The sequence below is a fragment of the Girardinichthys multiradiatus genome, chromosome 20 (assembly GCF_021462225.1).
Source record: "Girardinichthys multiradiatus isolate DD_20200921_A chromosome 20, DD_fGirMul_XY1, whole genome shotgun sequence".
Classification (NCBI taxonomy): Eukaryota; Metazoa; Chordata; class Actinopteri; order Cyprinodontiformes; family Goodeidae; genus Girardinichthys; species Girardinichthys multiradiatus.
Window position 1 is genome coordinate 28,712,926 of NC_061812.1, and position 22,543 is coordinate 28,735,468.

At 37.0% G+C, this 22,543-nt stretch overlaps 2 protein-coding genes across 6 annotated transcripts; one reads left to right on the forward strand and one right to left on the reverse strand.

The window, feature by feature from the left end:
• Nucleotides 1-37: 37 nt before the first annotated feature.
• Nucleotides 38-10,773, reverse strand: LOC124856494 (zinc finger protein Eos-like). Of its 5 annotated transcripts, XM_047346966.1 has the most exons (9): nt 10,687-10,773; nt 9,790-9,847; nt 9,590-9,694; nt 6,616-6,870; nt 5,359-5,526; nt 5,128-5,277; nt 4,798-4,929; nt 2,754-2,888; nt 38-2,681 (listed from the first exon to the last, which is right to left on the reverse strand). In XM_047346966.1, exons 2-9 carry the CDS (start codon nt 9,827-9,829, stop codon nt 2,011-2,013), a joined length of 1,656 nt encoding a protein of 551 aa, XP_047202922.1. In that variant the 5' UTR covers nt 9,830-9,847; nt 10,687-10,773; the 3' UTR covers nt 38-2,010. The 5 variants fall into 5 exon arrangements, with proteins under 5 accessions (XP_047202922.1, XP_047202918.1, XP_047202921.1 ...); XM_047346962.1 differs by having other exon boundaries at nt 38-2,888; XM_047346965.1 differs by having other exon boundaries at nt 38-2,888; nt 10,310-10,702.
• Nucleotides 10,774-12,374: 1,601 nt separating this feature from the next.
• On the forward strand, nt 12,375-22,298 carry rhebl1 (Ras homolog, mTORC1 binding like 1). Its single transcript, XM_047346968.1, has 8 exons — nt 12,375-12,823; nt 17,373-17,444; nt 17,541-17,608; nt 17,794-17,876; nt 19,526-19,582; nt 19,672-19,719; nt 20,654-20,735; nt 20,825-22,298. Exons 1-8 carry the CDS (start codon nt 12,772-12,774, stop codon nt 20,915-20,917), a joined length of 555 nt encoding a protein of 184 aa, XP_047202924.1. The 5' UTR covers nt 12,375-12,771; the 3' UTR covers nt 20,918-22,298.
• The last annotated feature ends 245 nt before the right edge of the window (nt 22,299-22,543 follow it).

Below are 22,543 nucleotides of genomic sequence, written 5' to 3' on the forward strand. Positions count from 1 at the left end.
TTGAAATAACTTTCACAAAATAAAGTGGAGATGAGGATTATAATGTCCAAAAGCTTTTAATAACAGCAATAAACAGCTCTTTTTTTTCCAAATGTACAAATATCTGAATTTTCCTCTCGCCACCTTTACCAAGGAAAGTGCTTTACAGTAGCAGACAAGTGGTTCTTTGGCCCAGCAATGAGGAAATAATTTGGTGCCACACTGAACCACACAAACCAAATAAGCAACAATTATTTTTCAAACATTTTTCTTCAGAACTTCTGCATATCTAAACAACTGTTAAAACTGCAAGAATCAATTAACAACTGGGTTCAGTAAGACCAAACGGAAACTGTTCACAACACTAGTACAACCACTAATATTCATTTAGAGCCGGAAGTGGCTGGGCTGGTTCAATTTAGTTTGTGTTAGGAAAAGCAACATACTTTATAGCTGGGAAATAAAATAAAACAACTTGGATTAACAAAGGGGAAATCCAGAACCAAAAAAAAAAGTTGAGGGGCTTGAGTCGGCAGATCGTTTTGTGACTTATTAGCTATTTTCTAACTTTAAATATTAAGAAAAATGTTTTAAATCCTGTTTATGTGCATCAAGTCTGTTTTTGGCTCATCAAGGTCCAAACTGTCTTCTGGAGAGAGAAAAAAAAATGTGCTTTAACAGTTAAAGGTCCATCAACCCATTACAACAGCAAGCTGAATTTCTAACATAGAACAAAAACGTTCACATGGTGTTAAATGCCTCGTTTCCATTCACAGTTACTTCCTGCTGAAATGGCCAAAGCTGGATCAGAAACAAAACCCTCAACAGCCTTTTATCACAGGATAACATCAGGTCAAATTCTGCTTAACCGGACAAACAATTACTGAAAACCACAAAGGATTTAAAATGCAAGACATATTAATAAAAACGAGAACTTTAGTGTTTAAATTATTCTGTAACATGTTAAACTTATTGAATCATCCACAAACATTTTTTTCAAGACATGAAGTCCAGTAGCTCCAGTCTGGGGAACAAGGTAAAGGCACGAAACAATGACCCAACATTAAACGCATTTTAAATAGATTTTAAATAGATTTGTTATATATTAGTGTTGGAGTATGTCTTAGTTTATTTTTCAAAGGGAAGTTCTCTAAACTCTGGCAGTGATATCTGAAACCCGCTCCTCTTGAGGCAGAACTTTTTCATGGGTTCTTCCACTTTTTTTTTCTTCCAGAGATGTGCAGATCACAAACGTATTTCTATAAAATAATTTAATATAATCAGATTTCTGGCAGGTATCAGTGCAAACAAAACAGAGAAGAAAACAGATTCATACTAAATTCCTCAAGGCATCGACACAAACAAAAACAAAGGGGCTTCATTATCCACGTTTACAACAAAACAAAGAGCCCCTCAGGGTCTGTCTCTCTCTCACACTAAAACATAGAAACATGGAAATCTTTATTTCACCTCTTGTCAAAACCAAAGTGCATTTCTAATTTAAGGAGAGCCCCTTCCATCATTTGACTGTAGCCAACATGGACCTGGTTTTTGAGCTTGATTTGCACTTTTTCTAATAAGAGACTGACTGCACAGGATTAATACATCATTGAATGTTAAAGAACTCATAATTTTGAATGAAGCATGTCTGTATTTAGAGATTTCATCATTGGCGTCCTTGTGTCACTTCTGATAAAGATTTGTCTACAATAATTTGTGCATTCAGTTTGAATCCTGAATTTTGGTGCAAGGCACATCTGTGGATAAAAGAATGCATTTCGTCTTTCGACACTTTGGAACACCTTTAATGAAAATGTACTTTAAATAATTAATTCACTCACAAAATAACCAGAACCCATATTAACAATTTCGTGCCCCATATCTGAAACATTCAGGATAGGCTTCTTGCCATCAGTGACCCCTTCAAGCTCCCATGCAGATCAAACCGAGCCAGGTCCTTGTCTGAGTGCGTGTGTGTGTGTGTGGGGGTGGGGGGCTCTATGTAAAGAGGAGGTTGGCCAGCTTTTAGCCTTAGTCAATAATGTGCTCTCCACGGACAATGTGTGAAGAAAATTCATATCTGTCCTGGCTGCGATGGCCGCAGATGTTGCACTCGAAAGGCTGTCGAAAACCGTGGCAGCCCATATGGATGGTAAACATGACATGGTCCAAGAAAAGCACGCGGCAGTGCTCGCAGCGGAACGACCGCACAGCCCGTCCTTCTGCATCTACGACCCGGAAAGCCTCCCTGGAAGTAGAGGAGGGTGCTGTGGGTGAGCTGGAAGTTGGAGCCGAGGCAGGAGGCGGAAGGGCTGGGTGTCCTCTGTCTTCTCTTTCCACCTCCCGATCTTTGGCTCGGCTGGGGCTGTGTCTGTCCCGACTCCTGTGGTGTGAGGTGGGAGGAGGTCTTGTGATGTGATTGCTGGAGTGAAGGAGCTGATGCCCGTTGTTACTGGGCAATGTTGGAACAGGAGCTGTGCTGTTGCAGGGCTCGTCTGGCATGCTTTCTGTGTCTGTAGAGTCCTGGAAACCATTGCTAGGTGACGGGGCGTGACTTTGGCCAGTAGGAAGGTCTTCATGACCCTCAGCTGCCTCCCTCCCCCCGACAACTACAGCTCCAAGTCCAGGTCCGGTGCCTGTGCAATCCAACCGTGGGCCCAAAGCAATGGAGGTGTAAGGGGAGGTGTGGCTTGGCCGGAGTTCTTTAAAAAAGGATGGATGAGTGGTGGGAAGCTGAAGAGGCCTAATTGCGTCTGATAATCCTCCTCCATTACCTGCTGTGTACTCCCCTCCAAGGCTGGCAAAGTGAGGAGCTTCAAGGTCCCCAGCTTGCATGTCCTCGCCTTTATCCAAACCAGCTGTCAGGTCATAAGGTGCATCTGCAATGTTGAGGCGCATGTGCTTCTGTCCTGCAACATAAAAACACACAATCTCATTATATAACATGCAGCTCCATTAAAAAATGAAGACCGCATTATTTCCAGTGTCTTGCAGAAGTACTTATGTTCCTGGAAGTCCGTTTTTCCCCACATTGTTTCTTATTACAGCCTTAAAGTTGACTTTTTGGGTGGACGATGGGACAGACCAATAAAAAATTGTGCAGTGGAAGAAAACAACACAAGGTTTTCATAGTTTTTCCCAAATGAAAATCAGAAAAGCACAGCGTGCATTTGTATTCGCCCCACATGACTCAATACTTTGTAGAAACACCTCTTGCAGCTAGGTGTTTGAGGTGGGTCTTTCTTCCAGTTTGCACAGCCAAAGATTTAAATTCCTGCCCCACTCTTCTTCGCAAAACAGCTCAAGATCAGTCAGATTGAATGGAAAAGGTCTGTGAACATCAATTTCCAGGTTTTGCTTCATATTTTTAATTGTATTTAGATGTGAACTCTGACTAGACCATACCAACAGGTGAATTTGCTTTGCTCTAAGCCATTCCATTGTTACTTTGTATGTTTGGGGCAGAGGTTCTCCAGCAGGACAGTTGCCCTAGACTCAAATCTTTTCCAGCCTTTAAAAGGGTTTTCTTTCAGGACTTCCCTGAATTCAGCACCAACCATCTTTCTGTCAACTCTGACCAGCTTCCCTGCCCCTGCTGAGGAAATCAGCATCTCCCTCACCATCATACTGCCACCACTATGTTTCTCCATGGTGTGCTGTGTTAGTTTCCCTCCAAGCTGCATTTTGAATGTAGGCCAAAGTTCCATTTTGGTTTAATCTGACCAGAGCATCATTGTTCACACGTTTGCTGTGTCCCCTACATAGCTTGTCACAAAATGCAAGCAGGACGGTCCACAGCTTTCTTTCAACTAGACTTTCTTCTCGCCACTCTGCTAAAGCCAGATTTAAAGTGTCCACCGCTAATGGTTGTCCTGTCAACACGGTTTCCCAAATAAGTCTCTGCAGCTCCTCCAGAGTTATACTTGACCTTTTGACTGCCTCTCTGAAGAAGGCTCTCTTTACCCAGCGTACCCTAGTTTAAACTTCTCTGAAACATTCTCCCTGACCTGTCTGCTATGTTCCTTGTTCACTAATGTTCTCCAACAAACCTCGGAGAACTTCACAGAACAGCTGGATTTGTACTGAGGTTAAGCTACACACAGGTGTAATTTACTAATTAGGTGACCTATTTGGTCAATTAGCTGCACCGGATTTTATTTCTCGATATAACAGTAAGGGAAGATGAAAACAAATGCATGTCACACTTTTCAGATCTTTATTTGCATAAAGTTTTAAAAACCATGTATCCCCTTTTGTTCCACTTCACAATTGTTTGCTATTTTGCGTTGATCAATCACAAAACCTCTGGTTACTGGTTTTAAAGTGGAGCTGCACAAAGAATTAAATTGCAGTTGTCATAGCAACATCAATGTGTGCAATAATCGCAATTGCAAAAGGCGGCTTTAATGCAATATTTGGTAAGATAGCATTTCAAGTGCCGTGAATATAAATTATGAATGATGCAGAATCACAACTACATGTTATGATACTGTGCAGGTGAGAAAATGAGACAAAACTTCAAGGCGTTTAAATAATTAAATACTAGCAATGTACTGCATGTCTTCATGCGGCCAGTTAAGACCGCCACTCGTTATACACTTTTTTTGCTCAAGTTAATTCACTAAACTCACTCCTATTGCACCTATAAATCTCCTAGAAACACAATAGGGAAGCTGCTTGAACCCTCTGACAGAATAATTAGAAGACTGTCAATCTCATCAAATAAGCAGATTTGACGGTATCCGAATTTACACTCGAAGCAATGAATATTGCTTTGTTAATTCCCTAACACCATCCACACTGAGACTAAATGCTCACCTACAAATTTTTGTGGTGTGGATCTTTTGCGTTTAGTGACGCTGTTGGCGAGCCGATCGATAAAAGCCATCTTGTCTGAGGAGGGTTGCAGAAGAGAGTCTGGTACAAACTCTAGCTCTCTCATCTCCTCTCCTGGACAGAGTACAAACAAACTGTTACGTTATTTTAAAGTTTCCTCTTAACTCAAACATAGTGTCTTGTAAATCCTAGTTTGTGGTGGAATCTAAACCACCTTTTGGGGCTTCAGGCAATTATGAAAGGAGGACTGTGGTCATCAACCAAATTTTCATGGACACCATTCTGTTAAAGAAATAACTGCCTGTACTATACCTAGATTGTGTGCACAGTTTGTTGGTTGTGACTCCAGACCCTGTAAGTAGCCATGGCAACGCTCCTGGTGTTCCTCCAGAGTGCTCTGTTGTTTGTAACTACGGCCGCAATAACTGCATTTATATGGCTTCCCTATGGTTGGAGAGGACACTGGAGATAAAGGAGGAAGACCGTTATAAAGCAGTTTAAAAAGAAAACAAAGCACACTTATCAGGCTTCAAATGGCTCTACCTGCATGAGTGCGTAAGTGGCCGGTAAGGGCATCTCTTCTTCGACAAGCATAGCTGCAGAAGGGACATTTAAAAGGCTTCTCCCCTGAGTGCAGCTTGATGTGGCGAAGCAGGTTACCTTTTTGGGTGAATGAGGCGCCACACTGGTTACACTGAAATGGTCGTTCCCCTGTGAATTGTGAAGCAAGTTAGCCTGCCTTCCCTACTAACAGCAAAATGGCTTGCCACCTTCTCTTATTCTACTCAGACAACAATATAGGGTTCCTATGGCTCTTCTATTTCTAAACCCAGTACATTTCCAGAGCCAGAATTTCTTGATTTCTTTTCCCAGCAGCTTTTATAACATTTTAGACATCTGAGTACTAAACCTTTACATTTTTATTATCTTTATGTACCACAAATCCTGACATAACACAACACTTCAGGTGGTTACTGATTAAGCATTGTGGTAAAGGGCTGTTTCTTTGCTTTCTTTTTTAGGATCTGCACCAACTTAGAAAGAAAAATCAACAACCCTTATATTTGACAAATTCTTCAAAACAGTTTGTAAACTTTCTTAAACTTTCATTTTAATTAACCTTTATTTTTACTAGGAAAAATCCAGTAGAGATTTAAAATCCCCTTGCTAGGAGGTCGTGGTCAAGACAACAGCACAACAGGTCCACCATTATTATAAACCATACAAGCAAAAACAGACAATATGCAGCAAACTGGGTAAAACAACTGGGAATGTACACGGAAGCACTACATTGGGATGTTTTACAGCTTTGTTTGGCATCTGAACTACACTTGATTAAGCTCAATGCAAATACCACAGTTGCCATTTGAAACCCTGGCTTAAAGTGAGCTGAAGGTAGAAATAAAAGCTGTGAAAGTTCTTCCATTTCAGATAGGTATGTTTTTATTTGTGGGTTCTAAGACAGAAACTTAAAAAGCTAAATACTGAAGGCTAAATTTTAAACCCGTGACGAATTACAGGTAAAAAGAGACCATTTAAATATAAATCAATGGTAAAAAGCACTTAAATTTTGGAGATTTTATATTTTTCCCATCTAGAAAATGGAGAAGGAAATCATGTCTGGAAACTCAAAACTGTTTTTCTAATCATATCCATATTTGAAAGATTGAAAAAAACATACTCCATACTTTTTAAAATTGTATGAACCTCGCAAATATCTTAAAATGTTTACATGCACATAAGCCACTATTATCATACTTGCACAAAAACGTACATAATGAGTTTTAACAGATTAGTCACCTGTATGGCTGCGTTTGTGCACCATGAGAACATTAGGCCCAATGCAGATCATCCCACAAATGTCACACTTTAGCTTTCCATTCGGCAGTCTGGTGGCTCCAGGTTCCATGGTTTCAGGGTTGATGTTTTCTCTGTAACCTCCACCAGACTCTGGTACCTGCCCTGAACCTCCGTCATCTATCCGCTCGGTTCTTTCATCTTCATTACCGCGTCCTAGGTCTTCATCGCTGTACAGCTCCACTTTAATAGAGTTGGCTGCAGAGGCCCAAGAATCAGACGGAGGAAACAAGTCATTAAGTCATATGAGTTGCCACAGCAACCTTATTTTAAACCAGATAATTAACTATCTGGAGTTTAATATGAGACGTTTAGTAGAGAGTAGAATATTAAAATACAGTAGAAAATACAGGTGCCTCTCAATAAACTAGAATATAAGTTTAGTAAAAAACAAATTGGATAATCGTGAGTTACAGCTAATAAAAACTCTAATTTCAGTTTATCAAAAAATAGAAAAAAATACAAAGGGGTAACAAAAAACATATTTTAATATCGAGATGTTATGCTATAGCTATGGCTTAGCCTACAGTCATCGGGAAGACTGCTGCCTTGACAGTCGTGCAACAGACAGTAAATGAGACCCTCCACAAGGAGGGTCGGCTACATAAGCTCATTGCTAAAAAGTCGTCTGATGACAGAGTGCTCTATTCAAGCATAGCCATGGAAAGTTGAGAGGATGGAAAAAGTGTGAGGCTGATGATTATAACGATGGGTCATGTCATCTGCTGGTGTTTGTCCAGCATTTTAATCAAGTCAAATGTCAGCAAAGCTGTCTGCCAGGAAAAATATGGGGCACTTCATGCTTCTCTCCAGCTGACAAGGTTTATGGAGAAACTGCTTTAATTTTTCAGCAAGACTTGGTACCTACCAAAGTACCAAAACCTGGTGTAATAACCCTGGTATCACTGTGGTTGATCAACCAGCAACTCACCTGACTAAAACACCATAGAGTAGTAAGTGTTTTACGATTAAAGCCAATTTTTTATTTATTTTTCATTCTTTTTCGACAGTAGGTAGACAGGAAAGAGGGCAAAGGTCGCTGGGTCCGGCCAGGGACAGCCTACTATAACCTCTGCACATGGTTGCACGCTTAACCCCTAGATCACCAGCGCCACGACCAATTAAAGCCAATTTATCAACAATTTCTACATTATGGCAACAAGATACAATAGGCAACATAAATTATTTAAATCATTAGGTTACAATAAAAAAATGCAACCACTTTGCTAAATTAACATGCGATAAAAACGCAGAACTTTATGTGGTCGTACCTTATTAATTTTTTCCAGGTTAACGTCACAATGCTGCATAATTTGCATTAATTCAACAATGTCGTTCTCTTTACTAAAAACACTGTGTATATATCTTTACAACTTGTTTTATTTTTCCTTTTTATATATTTAGATTTAAAATGTCTTCACTGAGAGCAAAGTGGAACCAAATTTAAAGTTCCTTTTTGTGTGCACAAACTTGCTGATTCTGATAAAATCAGAATCAGCAAGTGACCAAGATGGCACCTTGTATAAAATATTTGGTTTCCACTGTTTGGAAAGGAAAACCTGGGCTCTTTTTAACAGCAGGGTTAATTCATCCCATCCATTCTGCTTTATCTCACAAATAGACTAAAATCAAGACTGGAGATCTGAGGCAGGAAGCAAACATTCGGTGAGTTCATCAATAAGGGACTTTCTTTACAGCAGTATCTGCTGTATGATTACAAATGATGCCAGTACCATGGGACCTAAAAAAAGCTCCAGTTAAAAAAAAAAAAAAATCTTTAAAAATCCAGTGCTTGAGAACATGATCATGATGAAATTTAGGGTTATACTTCCAATGAAGTTACAAAGTGTCCCCCCAATCCAGTTTACGCCTGGTTGGGTAGGAAATGTGTCTGTGGCCTAAACAAAGGAAAATGTGGCTGTTATTAGCGGCAAACTAAATCTCTTTTTAACTATTTAACTACTGGGAAGTGCTACTCGCCACAAGCTTTTAATCAGAGAATCAAGTCTTCAACTTCTCTGCCTCATAAATTGCAGTATTCAACATGTACTCAGCCGGACTAAAAATATGATATTCACAGTTACTGTCTATAGCGTTTTTGAAAATATATATGCAAGACATTTATTTTTAAGCAATTAAATTGTCAAAAACAGACGCTCAACTCTCATGTGTAAAAACATTATCCGTAGGCTTAGACATGCATTCAGCCCAGCTCGGCCTGATGATGTCCAACAAACAATACGATTTTGATGAGTCTTTCTTCAGGGAATAGGACAGAAACAGTAACGGAGGCTAGCCTGATAAAAAAGGTTATAAGCAGATGTGGACATGGTGTAGCGTTCAGCTGTGTAATTCTACTGGACATTGGGACTGCTGAATTCTAAAATGATTTATTTCATCTCTTTGTCTCAGATTGCCACATTTGCAACAGCTCAGAAACTTAATTTAGCCAAAAATCAATCAAACTTTGTGCCGTTGCTCCAGTAAACGTGGGCTTCTTAGCCACAGGCTTTACTAACCTTTTTATATCCAGGTGGGTCAAACGAGAACCACTCATTCTAAACAAGGACTTGGCCAATTGGCGCCAACAAAACAATTCATGCAAAAGGAGCTCCAACCAAGTAATGAGTGCATATACTGTACAGCGCATGTAATACAGCAGGTTAACATTTCTGTATTAAAAATCAATGTTCTCAGAAGCTGGATTTTAGGTTTTCAGTATAGCTCGAGCTTATTGTTATGATTACAGGTTACAGCCTGTAAGCCATAATTATCTAAATTAACTGAAATAAACACTTGAAGCTGTATATTGAGCTTTAGGTTTTAAACTCAGTGGGTTAAATAAATTAACTTTTTGATTATATTCTAGTTTATTGAGATCCAGATATTAGTAAGAATGGTTTAATATCCCACTCACCACTTAAAGAGCGACTTGGAGAGTTGTCCTTGCTATTTGGGGTGCTTACAGTTGGACCACCGAGGGCCCCAGAAAACTCTCGCTCCAGTGATGAGTCTCCACTGCCTAAAAACCACAACCATAGTAATTGAGGAACCTCACGTTTGATCAACATGCCAAAGTTATACAGCAGTTGTGGCTTCTACTAAATAAACCTTTACCTGAAACATAGGATCTGCCATTACAGTCATCAACATCCATACTAGTTCAAGCGGAATCCTGAAATTACATTTAGGTCAAGGTGGGCTCTTTCTCATAGACAATTACCACAGCAGATTATTACATGTAGAACATTATTTAAGCATTAGGAGAACAAATACGGATTACAATTGACCGATGCGGATCAATGCGCGATGATTGGAGGATAAACTTTTAAACTCAACAATGTTTGCGTAGATCATTTTATGTGAGTCAATTAATTGTATTAAAAACAGATCACTGACAGCTAAATTAAGTCCATTTATAACCTTACCTAACCAGACAAAGCTAACCAGCTCATGTCAACTTCAGAAAATGAGCTCAAAGTTAAAGCGATCTATTGTATAATTTGTTTGTGTGCATTTAATCTGAAATTCCGATCAAGAAAACGAAAGACAGCGTTCACATAACGGTGGCGGTGAGGTAGTCCAAGTTTATGGCCTTGGCAGCTAACGTTAGCTTGCTGCATGGGATGGAAATCACCGTTGATCAAGTTAGCTGAACTCAACAGCAAGACGATACAACAGTCTGACATTTTCGACAGCTTGATGAAAACTCAAGGAACAAGGCTGCAAGCAAGCAGTGACAGCACTGGTGCCAGGGCGTAGCATTGGTTTGTTATATTAACGGGGTATCTGTAACAAAACTGTATATTCTACTCGACTCGACGTCATGTTTGAGGCTAACACAACAAACAACCGTTAGCCTGTCAGTGTTTCTTTAGCGGTTGCTATGGCAGCCGCAGCCACACCAACTGCTGCAGCTAGTCAGCTGGTGGTGTGACTGCTACAACACGGCAAGGCTAACGACCATAAGCGCTTTTTAAAAAGTGTCTGCTTCTCAGGGACCTGGCGAATTACCTGTCTCTGTCAAGGCCGTTTCATTGAGGTAAATCTGATTTGTTATCTGCCTGTTTATGACGGCAATATTCACCGGATGGATAGTTTTCCAGGTTAGGATAACTTCCGGATCACACTAGGCGTTTCACTTCAAGGAATTTGGTTATTTGACATTTAGCATAGACTGTGTACACATTTTGAACATCAATTTTATACTTTGTCTAGTATCAAAATCAGTTTTGATACAAACATAATTTTTTCATTCACATTTAAAAAAATTACATTTCGAATATTATTTATACGCTTCTTATAATCAAAGGAAACAATTGTATTGGTATTATAGCAATCAAACTGATCTTATAATTGCTAAAAAGCTTTTCAATTGGAGTGGTATTTTTGGCAATTTTTCTTTTGCCACAAACTCCAGGTCTTTGAGGCTGGAAGGTGTCCATGCTCACTGTAAAAAATATTTATTAAGCTTTTACATTTTGGTTACATTTAAATGTTTCAGGTCTTCAAACCAATTTTAATTTTAGACAAAAGTAGCTTCAATACAAAATGCCGTTTTCAAATGATGATTTCATTTATTAAGGGAAAATCACTGACCAGACCAACCTAGTCCTTTGTAAAAAAAAGTAATTACCTCAAGTAAAATTAGGACTGAACTGTGATTAACTACATTTTTTTTTTTTTTTTTAAATACACACAACATGCACAAAAGGTGACTGATTAGACAGGAAAGACAAAAACTTCACATGAATGCATAGGATTATCTCTTATAATTTAAACCCTTAATGTAAGGGTACATTTACTTCAATAGGACAGTGAAGGTAAAATGTTCAAAGTCTCATGATGTTCATTAATTCAATAATTATATATATATATATATATATATATATATATAATTTAAGTCATATTGAGTAAATTAGAATAGTAACCCAGTAACCTTATTCATTAAGTCAAGCATATTATAATTTATAGATTAGTTACACACATACTGATGTTTTGTAGCCCTTATTTCTTTTATAATGACTATCCACTTATGAAACACATGACATTAGAAAATTACATCAGACCAATAAACAACATATTTTTTTATACATTTTGGTTGACAAATGATTCAATAAACTGTAAGGACAAAAAATAAACTAAACTAAAACAATCACATCAGACCTACTTATTTTGGCTCTTAACCTCTTACCAATAATGCTGTAGCTAGCATTAACATACCCTGTTGAAGCTTGTCCACATTGTTGCCAGAAAAATATGCATACTATTTTGTTTGTACCTCTGTGTTGTCAGATATTCAGTGGGGAGAATAGTTAATTCTTCCCCCATTTTTTAGAGAAAATCTGCCCTTACATTATAAGGCAACCAGACCCATTATTTATTTTTTTTTTCCTCCCAGGACAGGAAAAAATAATGGACGAAAAAAAGACATATATAAAATTTAATGACTAGCCTTCTAATCTCTATTTCCAAACGCCCCGAAACATTGTCATGGAGGCACACTGAATAAACACGTGTTCATATATGTATTCTATAGATGAGTTCAATATTTGTGATTTAAAAAACAAAAATGAGTTATTTGATGTTGTTTGGCGTCAGTCTGGAACAGTCTAAAAAAGGACGGTTGTCAGGAACGTACTGGGACGTCCAAAGAGTGACCTCTGCTGTACAAATAAGCCTGAAAGCCCGTTCATGTCACTTCTCTGACGCATCGGCTGGTTTTACGACGGTGTGCTTGCACAATGGCAATTTCCGCCAGTTTGACTTGCTGCTCGCGAACGCGTTGAACTCGCCGTGTTTAGTGTTTACAATTTTGCTCTAAACGGCCGCTTTTCCGTTAGAAATCGCGTATATATGTCGACGCCCGCGTCAGGTACAGAGAGAGATAGCGCTTTGGAGTAGGTTTCTTTTGGTTCGGTTAAAGAGTGAAAATCCAGCTTGAGGCCCACCTCGAAGAGCTCGAGCGGGGCACAGCTCCGAAAAGTTTGTTGTTGTCACGTGACGCGGAACGAATGTGGCGATAAAAGTTTGTTTAGATAGTGAAACTAGGTGGCGTATTACGTTTCCCAGAACCTGTTCAACACAGTCCTCACCACGATGCCTCAACCAAAATACAGAAAGATCGCCGTTATAGGTTACCGGTCCGTAGGTAAGTACAGCTGATGTCGACGAGCTAGCAGGCTAACATGCTAATATCCTGGCTTTGTTTTCCTTTTGAGAGTATCTGCCTATCAGCACTAAAATCTGGTCTATCTTTTTAATGGCTCAGATATGATTTTTACATTCTCGATAACAACACCAAATGTCTTTGTTCTATATTTGCTGCCATATGCTACTATATGTACCACTAAATGTTAGCTCAGCAGGTGTTATTCGGCTGCCAAGGTGCTTTTCGTTCAGGATTTCCACCATAACATGCATGTAGTTTATTCATTTAATATAAGATAACCACCATTCAAGCACTCTTGACCTCTCATACCAGTTGTTTATGTTCAATAATATCTTCTGTTTGCTCATTATTGCACCACATTTTAGACTTAACTCGGAAAATGTTTATTTACGGTTTAGATAGGAACACTTTTGAGATTACTACAGTTTAAAACAGTGCAACAAACCATTGTGCTTATCACAATTTGTTACGTTTTCAAAAGTGTGAATGAACCTAACTTAAAGTAGTTTTTAGACACGTGTAATGTTTTATTTATTGACTAATAAGGAATATTATATGTATCATCTCTCCAGCAGTGTTCTTTAAGCTGGTGCATTTTTTTTAACTAGCATGTCAAATTAAACAGTTTGTGTTGGTTAAAAAAGCGATTAGTTTTAGTGTTTTTGAAAGGTTTAATTGTGGGTTAAAATTGATATCTTTGAAAAGTTGAGACCCAAAATCTCAAAGAAAGGTTCAATTTCAAAATGTTTTTTTTTTTTCATATGTTGCCATGAAAGATAAGCAAATGATCTTTTAGGAATGACTTGCCATTTTTGAGTGGTTAGGCTTAGTAAGTTAATTGATATGTTATTGTCTTTTTATTCTCGTCTTCTTGATATTTTCTCAACAACCAAAAAAAAAAAAAAAAAAAAACGCAACAGAGAATGTTGTTTCTTAAAAACGATATTCACCTTTCATTCTTTTTCAAAAAATGAGTGTAGTTAAATCCTGAAAATAAGAAAAAGCTTTCTTCCCATCTTCCCAGCAATCTGGACCTTCCTTGGGGTAAATAAGCACATATGAAATCTGTTGATTTTTTTTAAAATAGTTTTTTATTTAGTAAAATGATACTAGGAAACATTAACAGACTATTTGGTTGATTCAAAAAACAAAAATGTCTTTCAGATGATGAAACTTTTAAAACATTTTTTTTTTACCCAAAACTTGAGCAATAAGCCACAACTATGTATCTAACAGGGATGAAAAAAATGCATAACAGATTATATTCTGGGTATGTTCGGTAACATAGGAAATTCTTGAAACTGCGACCCTTCAATAGAAACTAAAAATTCAGTTGTTTGTGCTCCAAACAACTGGAGCTCAAGCAGCAGCTGCAGACTCACTAATCATATTGTACCTATTTGTAGTAGTTTTTACACATCCTTCAGGTTTTAGTCTACACTGAATAAGAAGGAATATTACATATTTTCTCACCAGACCTATTCTTTAAGTGAATGGATTCTGAGACTATTTTACGCTTTATGCTGTTTTATCAGTTTCTAACTACTGTTTTCATCTCTAGTAGGGCATAAATATGCTAGTAGAGGCTGTCTTAGCAGAAGGTTTTATGAGTTGTATATCAAAATAAAGGTGTTCATGTGATTGACCATTAAGAGAACTTTGAAATGATACTAAGATCATGTATGTACATCATAAACTAACACCTATCACATTTTTAAAGCTGAAATTCTGGGGTAGTTTATATCCCACAATCTACATTAAAACCTGTAAAACGTTGTGACCCAAAAGTTGTAAGATATTGCAATGAAATGTTAAATAAACAGTTTTAAACCAGTTTACAGTTTTTAGTGATTAGAATCAGTTGGTTCGAAGTTGGTTGTTTGACTTTATTCAACCACAGTGTGATAATTCTTTATCACTGAATAATATTTTTGTACAGTTAAAAATGGTGGCAGAAAATATTCTGCCTTTTTTTAAAAAACAAAACAACCTTCAGCTTGCTTTCTTTTTCTAAATTAAAATTTATAGTTACATCCTGAAATTACTAGATGTTATTTCCATGTTTTTAATGGAATCTGCACTATGGGTAGGCTAAATAAGCATGTGCTCAAGTATCAAATCAGTCGATTTATGGTGTATTGGTATTTGGAACCTTTCACTGACAAAATATTTGGTTGATTTTAAAAAAACAAAAAAACAATCAGATCTAGCTGAATAAAACATAGTTTTCTCGTTTCAAAACTTCACCAGAGAACCCTGCTTTGTTGCTGACAGGAAGAAAAAAAGAGAATTTTCTGGGTACCTTTTTTATTGATACTGCAATTCGCGATTGCAAATAGGATTTTATGTTTATTACCCTGGAAGTGTTAATTCAGCCAGTGCATTCTGATTTACCCATGGTTAACAGCTACTATTTTGTATTGAGTATGGCATATAGGGCAATGATTAATGATTATTTGTTAATCGATTAATCTGTTGACTATTTTTTTTGATTAATTGATTACTAATCAGATAGAAAAAGGTGCTTAATAGGAGATTTTTTACACAATTTGAACCAGGTTAAGGTAAAGCTATGCTACTTGAGGAGTTCTGGATAGAGCATATTCACAGAGAAAGAAGGTTTTTCATCTTAAATGCAAAATGTATAAATATTTTGTACAGTTTTGGCGTAATTACTACTCTGAGTGGGTTGTTCTTTCAGCAAATGGCAGGTTTTAGAGTCAGTATATTCCACCTAACAATTATTCGATTACTAACTTAGTTGAAGGTTATTTCAATATTCGATTAATCACGATTAATCGTTTCAGCCCTAATGGCATACATGTGCTTCTAGCCATAATTTTCAACTTAATTTAAATGAATTCAATCAAATCGTCTCAAAGTCCCACACATAGTTATTTTTGACTCTCAGTGGACCCTGAACCCACATTTGGCCAACCAAAACAACTATTTAGTCACAAATCTACCATAATTATGTAAAAAATGAACTCTAGATTTGTAAAATCACATACATTTTATTAATGTGAATATTGTGATCTAAATGTAATCTAAACTGACATTTTATAATTTTAAAGGCAATAATTCGAACACCCTCCACTTTTATTGGTACTCCTAGTATGCATTTGGAAAATGGCTAAAAATAAGTGCATGTTTTATTGCAGCAGCATCATCTCACACTGAGAAAAAAATAGAATCAAGCCTTAATTTGAGTATATTTATTCAGAGGTAAACCAAATCCCACTTTAAGAAATAATAGTTTTAAGAAAAATAAAAAATAACTGATAATTCAGCAATTGGCACCCTTAACAATTCTTCTGAAATAAATATAACTGAAGTTTTTTTTTATGGCTTTAAATTGATCAAAGTGCAGGAGTGTGTCACTGGAGAAAGTGATGTCTGGGTTTACCTCCTAGTCTGGTTCTCCATGCAACTTGATCTGATGGATGGATTGGACTGGACAGAACAGAACAGAGAGACCCATAAGTTGTAGGAAGACAGAAGAGTATGCCCTTCAAGTAAGGCAGATATGCACTGATCTTCATTAGATGGGTAATGGCTACAAAAACATATAAATGCACCCTATCTGCTAAAGGAATTAAAAGTTTTAAACAACTGGTTCTATAAGAAACAAAGTTGGTTGACGATCCAAGCTTATCTTGCCACCAAATACAGTGTAGAGATTAGTAACAGAGGTAAAAAACTTCAAAACTCAGCCTTTGAGAGCTGCAGCAAGTTTTACATTGAGATTGTGCTCCTGCAATAAAAGATAAATGTAATTGTTTTTGCACATCATTATAAGGGTTAAGGTAAACTGCAGAATGTTGAGCCCAGCCTTTCTATTGGGAAACTAGAATTTGTTAACATTTTTTAAATGTCAAACACATTCCTGTTTTATTTACAAATTGCAACATCCATTCCTGTCACCCTCTGTCTGAGTTATCCAATCTAAATTTCAGCTCTTTTCTTTTTAGCTATGCCTGACACGTTGGTCATTTTCTGAGTCAATTGTGACATCGACACAGAGACAAAACTGGCTATTCTGGGACATTCTTTACTTACTACATTCCCGACCCTAATCCGAGTCGCTGTAAAGAAAATGTCACAATCCACAGCTAAAATTACAGCCGAAGATGTCATACAGAAAGTGGCTTTACAACAGAACCCTTGTCTTGTTAAAAGTACAATTGTTGCTGTTTGCAACGAGCTGAAATAACACTAAACAAACCGATGCACCAGATACGAAGAACACGCGGATGTCTGTAAGGACAAAAACTGTGATCATAAACTTGGCTTTAAGAGTCCCTTTGTCAAAGGCCCAGTCGGCTCTGATTGGACAAAAATGACAAACTGGCAGCTAGTTCCTCTTTCTCATTTTCCAATATCCAGAGTAGCTTCCTGGCAAACATATGGGTATTTTTTAATGGTTTGCATTTAAAAACTGAGCAGCATCAATCGCTAATGAACATCGATACTTATTACATGGTTTGATTATGTTTTTAACATCATTGTAACTGTGTTTTTCATACAGGGAAGTCCTCTCTTACGATACAGTTTGTTGAAGGGCAGTTTGTTGACTCCTACGACCCCACCATTGAAAACAGTGAGTGACTTTAGATCTGCTCAGTTAAATGATCTTGCTTGTATGGTTTACATGGTTCAATGTGAAAATTGTAAAAAATGCTCAATTTCTTTCCAGCGTTTAACAAAATGGTCAACGTGAACGGTCAGGACTTCAATCTGCAGCTAGTAGACACAGCTGGTCAAGTAAGTCATTTAATTGTTGTCATCACTGATCCGGGTCATTTAATCTTAGATATTTCTGTCCAATACGCATATTTGTCTCTTGCTTTGAAATGCTGTTTTTGAAAATATCTATTTCATAGTGACAGATTTTCAAGATTCTGTTTTATTTATATAATCTGATAGAAATGCCTCTTCTCTCTCTGTAGGATGAGTACTCAATTTTTCCACAATCCCACTCAATGGATATTCATGGCTATGTACTTGTCTATTCAGTGACTTCCATGAAAAGGTCAGTGAATAGTTTTGTAGTTACCTTTTTATATCAGAAATGAACCTGACATTAAACGGTCTTAGAGTAATCTTTATCAAGAAGGGAATTTTTTTAGGTTAAATTCAGTCTTAGCCTCTAAATGAGGTCAATAATGATTGAAGTTTTAACCACAGTAGTTCATCCCAGACTGTAGTTTTGATGTGTGACCAGGAGGAACTCTGCTTTTTTGTTTTTGCATTGTAGGTAGAACCATAAAACTGAGAGGTGTATCAGCCATATGATGTAGAGTTGAATGTCAAAACCAACAATTTCACTTGCCCGAACATAACAAGAACCTTTAAATAGTACTAGATTATACAATATTATTTTAAAAAGCTGAAATACCAGAGTAATGTTTCGATTTATGTTGAAACCTTTAGCAACAAAAAACAGGACCCAACGTCAGAAAAAGGTTTCCTAACTTCCACATTTTTAAAGATATTGCTATTAAATGTTCAACACAGGGTGTTTCATCAATTTTTTTTTTTTTGACCTTAGAATAAAGTTCAGTTAATTGACTTCTAACAGTTCTTTTGGGCAGCCAAAGGTTAGATTTGTTACCGTATAAAATATGTTCGCGATTCGAACAGGGGCAGAGAATATTCAGTTTTGAAACAGACATTTTAATTACATTCTTTTTCTCAATGTAAACATTATAGTTACATTCTAATATTAAGATTCAGACAAATCTTTGATTGAATTAAATGTTTCAGATCTTCAGAGAAATCTCAATATCAGACAGAGATAACCGGAGGAAAAACAAAAAGCAATTTTAAGTTATGATTTTAGTTATGCAAACCAACCTGGCCCTGTGGGGAAAAAGTAACTGCTGCCCTTGTTAATGCCCGACCCGTAGAATCAAAAAATTACTTAAATAGCAGCTAACAACAAAAAGATCTCAAAAGACACACTATTAAATGCATTATGCCCCAATCTAAACAAATTCAAGGACAGAGGAGCAATCTCAACATCTATCAGTCTGGAAAAGCTTACAAAGCCGTTGCTCAGGTTTGTGGACTGCAGTGACCCAGAGTGAGAGCTACCACCCATATAGAGAAAATAAGAAACATCGGTGAACCTTCCCAGAAGTGGCCTGACCACCACAATTACTCCAGGAGAGCATCAAGTACTCATCCAGGAAGTTGGTAAAGAACCAACCAAGTCTCACTTGTCCCAGGGACAGATTTTGTGATTTAACAAAAAGAAAGAAACTGGGCATAAATAGACTCCATCACAGAGTTCCAAGGCCAAAAGCACTTCATAAATGTGAAATTAAATCAACATTTTAAAAAGAAGCATTTAAAGTTTGTTTCATTTGAAACGTTTCATTTTTTGGGGGGAAAAAAGCAAAAACAAAAAATCTGGAAGCAAGCAAAGATGTTTTTAAATGCTGCTTGAAATGCTGCAAAACAACTCAGATTCCTACACTGAGGAGAGTATTGTATGCAGAATAGCAGCATAGACAGATGTTGACTAGAATTACACTACATCATGAAGTAAAACATGTCAGGCGATGCATATTTGGTGGTTTCTGGATCAAAATGTTGAACTATTGTCAATGTTATGCTTCCAGAAAGTTTGTGCCTAATCTCAGATCAATGCTTAAACTAATGTGTGTCCCTATCCAGTTTTGAAGTCGTCCAGGTTCTACATGACAAGCTGCTAGACATGGTTGGGAAGATTCAGTAAGTCCAGTTGATCCTTTCAAATCCGTCAAAATTTAAATGTTTTATAAAGTTTATATTTGTTCATTTTTAACCAAATTTCTTTTCAGAGTTCCAACCGTTCTTGTAGGAAACAAAAAAGATCTTCACATGGAAAGGTGGGTGTTAATGTGATTGTTTAGTAAAAACTGTTCAGCTGTTATTAGTGTGTCTTAAAACTGTTTGTGCTTATAGTACTTCTTCCATATAAGCTGATTTCATTACTACTTTGAAGTGGACGTATTTTTCAACATGTCAGGATTTTATGACTGCTTGCCCCTGTGTACATTATGAATGATTAATTAAGCATATAAACAATGTAGCTGATCACTATGAAAAATAGCTTTAATCGATGGTGAAAACTCTCTGAAAAAAGCAACAATTTTTAGGAGCAGCTATAAAAAACCTAAAAAATGCACATTAGTTAGTTTCATTGCCAAAATATGACTTGGACAAATATGCTATGAGGCTAACTAGAAGTGATGTTCTCAGCAGTCTTTAAACAGAAATGCATTATCGCCATCTTGTGGTAGCAGTAAGGCATTAACATCAAGTTCTGGTTAAAAGATGTTATTTTTAGCAAAATGGTCTGTTGTTTTTTTTAAGTGACTGCCGTTTGTAATTAGGATTCACTGAAACAGTTCTTAAACAGGATTCTTAGGACACCTGAAAGCCTTAAAAGTTTTGAAAGTGCTTGAATTTTGAATAAAGTGCTTGAAAGTTCTACAAAATTAGTTTTGTATTCCTATCCGGGCCTGCCAACATGTTTTATTTTTGTGTTTGATTTTATTTGGGTAGATTTTAATTATTATTTAACAACAACAGCATACTTTATTAGTTTCTAATTATGAACTGGAGCTTAGGTCACAAATATTTGTTCAATTATATTTTATTAATAAAATTGGTTTATTATATCTTAAGTAGCCACTATGAATGTTTCTGAATTTCACCATATCAGAGTTTCAAGAACCCTTTTAAAACAGCGCCCTTGAGCAATGTATGCATGTGAGATGTGTTCTCATTTCAGTATGTATTGTGTCCATTCATTCCAAGGGTTATCAAACCAGAGGAGGGGAAAAAACTAGCTGATTCCTGGGGAGCTGCTTTCATGGAGTCCTCCGCCAAAGAAAATGAGGTAACAAGCCCTTAAAGTTAACCCTAAATGCTATTTTACTGTTGCAGTCTGCAAACGGTGTCTGACAAAGATTCTGACTTGAAACACAGACTGCTGTGGAGGTTTTCAAACGAATCATTTTGGAGATGGAAAAAGCTGACGGGAATGCACCTCCAGAGGAGAAGAAGTGTGCAGTGATGTAAAGGTTTATGCAGGACACCAGCGAGCTGATTTACTGAAGACATGAGGCACAACTTCACCAGCTTGCTAATTGTGGCCTCATAGGAAGCCGAGATGGCAGCAGAGGAACATCTGTTCTCCGCTGAAAATTCAAATTGATTTAAATAGCAAAGCAGCTGCCTAAAAAATTATACCAGATCCCACTAATTGTAACCGTTAAAGAAAATGTCTAGAGCAGGATTAACTTCTCAAAGAAGCATCTTCTCTGGATACATTGATGTTTTAATGCATCCTGGGAATAATTGTTTTTATTTTTTTATTTCTAAGGACTGGTCCATGATTTCAGCAGGTCTTTTTGACAGTAATGCAATCACAGTTCACATTGCTTTAAATGTGGTCACAACCGTGGAGTTCCCTTAGTAGTCTGTAATGATATTCAACATAAGAAATCTCACTGGGGTTTCGCAGTTCTCGCTGTAATTGTTATCTACTCATCTTCAGGTACCTTTCACTCATGAATTGTGGTGATGTCGCCATAAAACGATTCTCTCATTGAATATTTAATAACTCATATTTTAAAGATCTTCTACGCAGATACACACCCCTTATATCTGTAGCATAATTTCTCCCCATTCTGCGTGATGATGTTATGGACAACACTTGTAAATGGAATAGATATTTGCTAATTACAAGTTATGCCCTTTATATACTCTATAGATAGAATCTTAGAATGTGATTTGGTACTATTGATAATATCTGGACCGGTGCAAGCCTTTGCTCTCCTCATTTTTCTATGTAGAGTACAATCTTAGGTGTTTACCATAATGAAAAAGATTGATAAATTTCAGTTTTTGAATTGCATTTTAGTATTACAAAATACTATTAAAGAGGCCACAGAGTTAGTTTAGTCATTTTTAAGTTGATGGCTTTAACGTCCTTGATATAACCCAACCTTAGTGCCTGTAGCCTTTCTGACAAATGGTCGCCGTCACACACTTGAATGTTTTCTTTCTTTCTTTTTTTTTTTTTTACAAAACCTGTAGCCTTACAGAGATCTAATGTACAGTAGTTTTCTGCCCTAAAGCATTGTGTTGTAGCTGTAGTCGATACCTCTAACCTCATAAAATGCTTTGCGTAAATAGTTAAATGGTGGATAACTGATGGCAGTTGAGCAGAGGCTGGTGATGCTGTGTCTTGTGCCTTACAGATGTTCCAAGTCCTTCATCCTTTCCTTGACTCGAGGTGCTCTTAAGTTTGTTTTTGTTTTTTGTTTTTTTCCCTCCATTGACTTGACACCATAGGTGCGGGTGTTGTGCACCTGAACACCAGTATTACCCTGTGGGTCAACGGTAATTCAGAAATCTTGCTGTAAACTGTTTTGTAAATAAATAAATCTGTCACTTGTTGGATGTCCCTGATTTTCTGCTTCATTTAGAAAGCTAAAGTTTATTTTTATGATAATGACATTCATGTGCTAATATTCTGGTCTCTATATTAGTCGTCTGTTCCAAACATTATTTAAACACATTAAACTTGAACTGGAATATGGATTTATTAGCATTAGTCCGGCAGCTCATTAAAAGGCCTTGACCATTTAAAAGGAATTGACAAAATAATAAAATAACGGCAGAAATGCTGTTAAAAGAATA

Bases quoted from the DNA above. Each gene is read 5' to 3' on its own strand.
- rhebl1 (XM_047346968.1), top strand. From the start codon at position 12,772: ATGCCTCAACCAAAATACAGAAAGATCGCCGTTATAGGTTACCGGTCC. The intron at 19,583-19,671 runs GTAAGTCCAGTT...ATTTCTTTTCAG, and splicing joins GACATGGTTGGGAAGATTCA to AGTTCCAACCGTTCTTGTAG. The intron at 19,720-20,653 runs GTGGGTGTTAAT...ATTCATTCCAAG, and splicing joins AAAGATCTTCACATGGAAAG to GGTTATCAAACCAGAGGAGG.
- LOC124856494 (XM_047346962.1), bottom strand. From the start codon at position 9,829: ATGGATGTTGATGACTGTAATGGCAGATCCTATGTTTCAG. The intron at 9,695-9,789 runs GTAAAGGTTTAT...TGTGGTTTTTAG, and splicing joins TGGCAGATCCTATGTTTCAG to GCAGTGGAGACTCATCACTG. The intron at 4,930-5,127 runs GTATAGTACAGG...TACTCTGTCCAG, and splicing joins AAACTGTGCACACAATCTAG to GAGAGGAGATGAGAGAGCTA.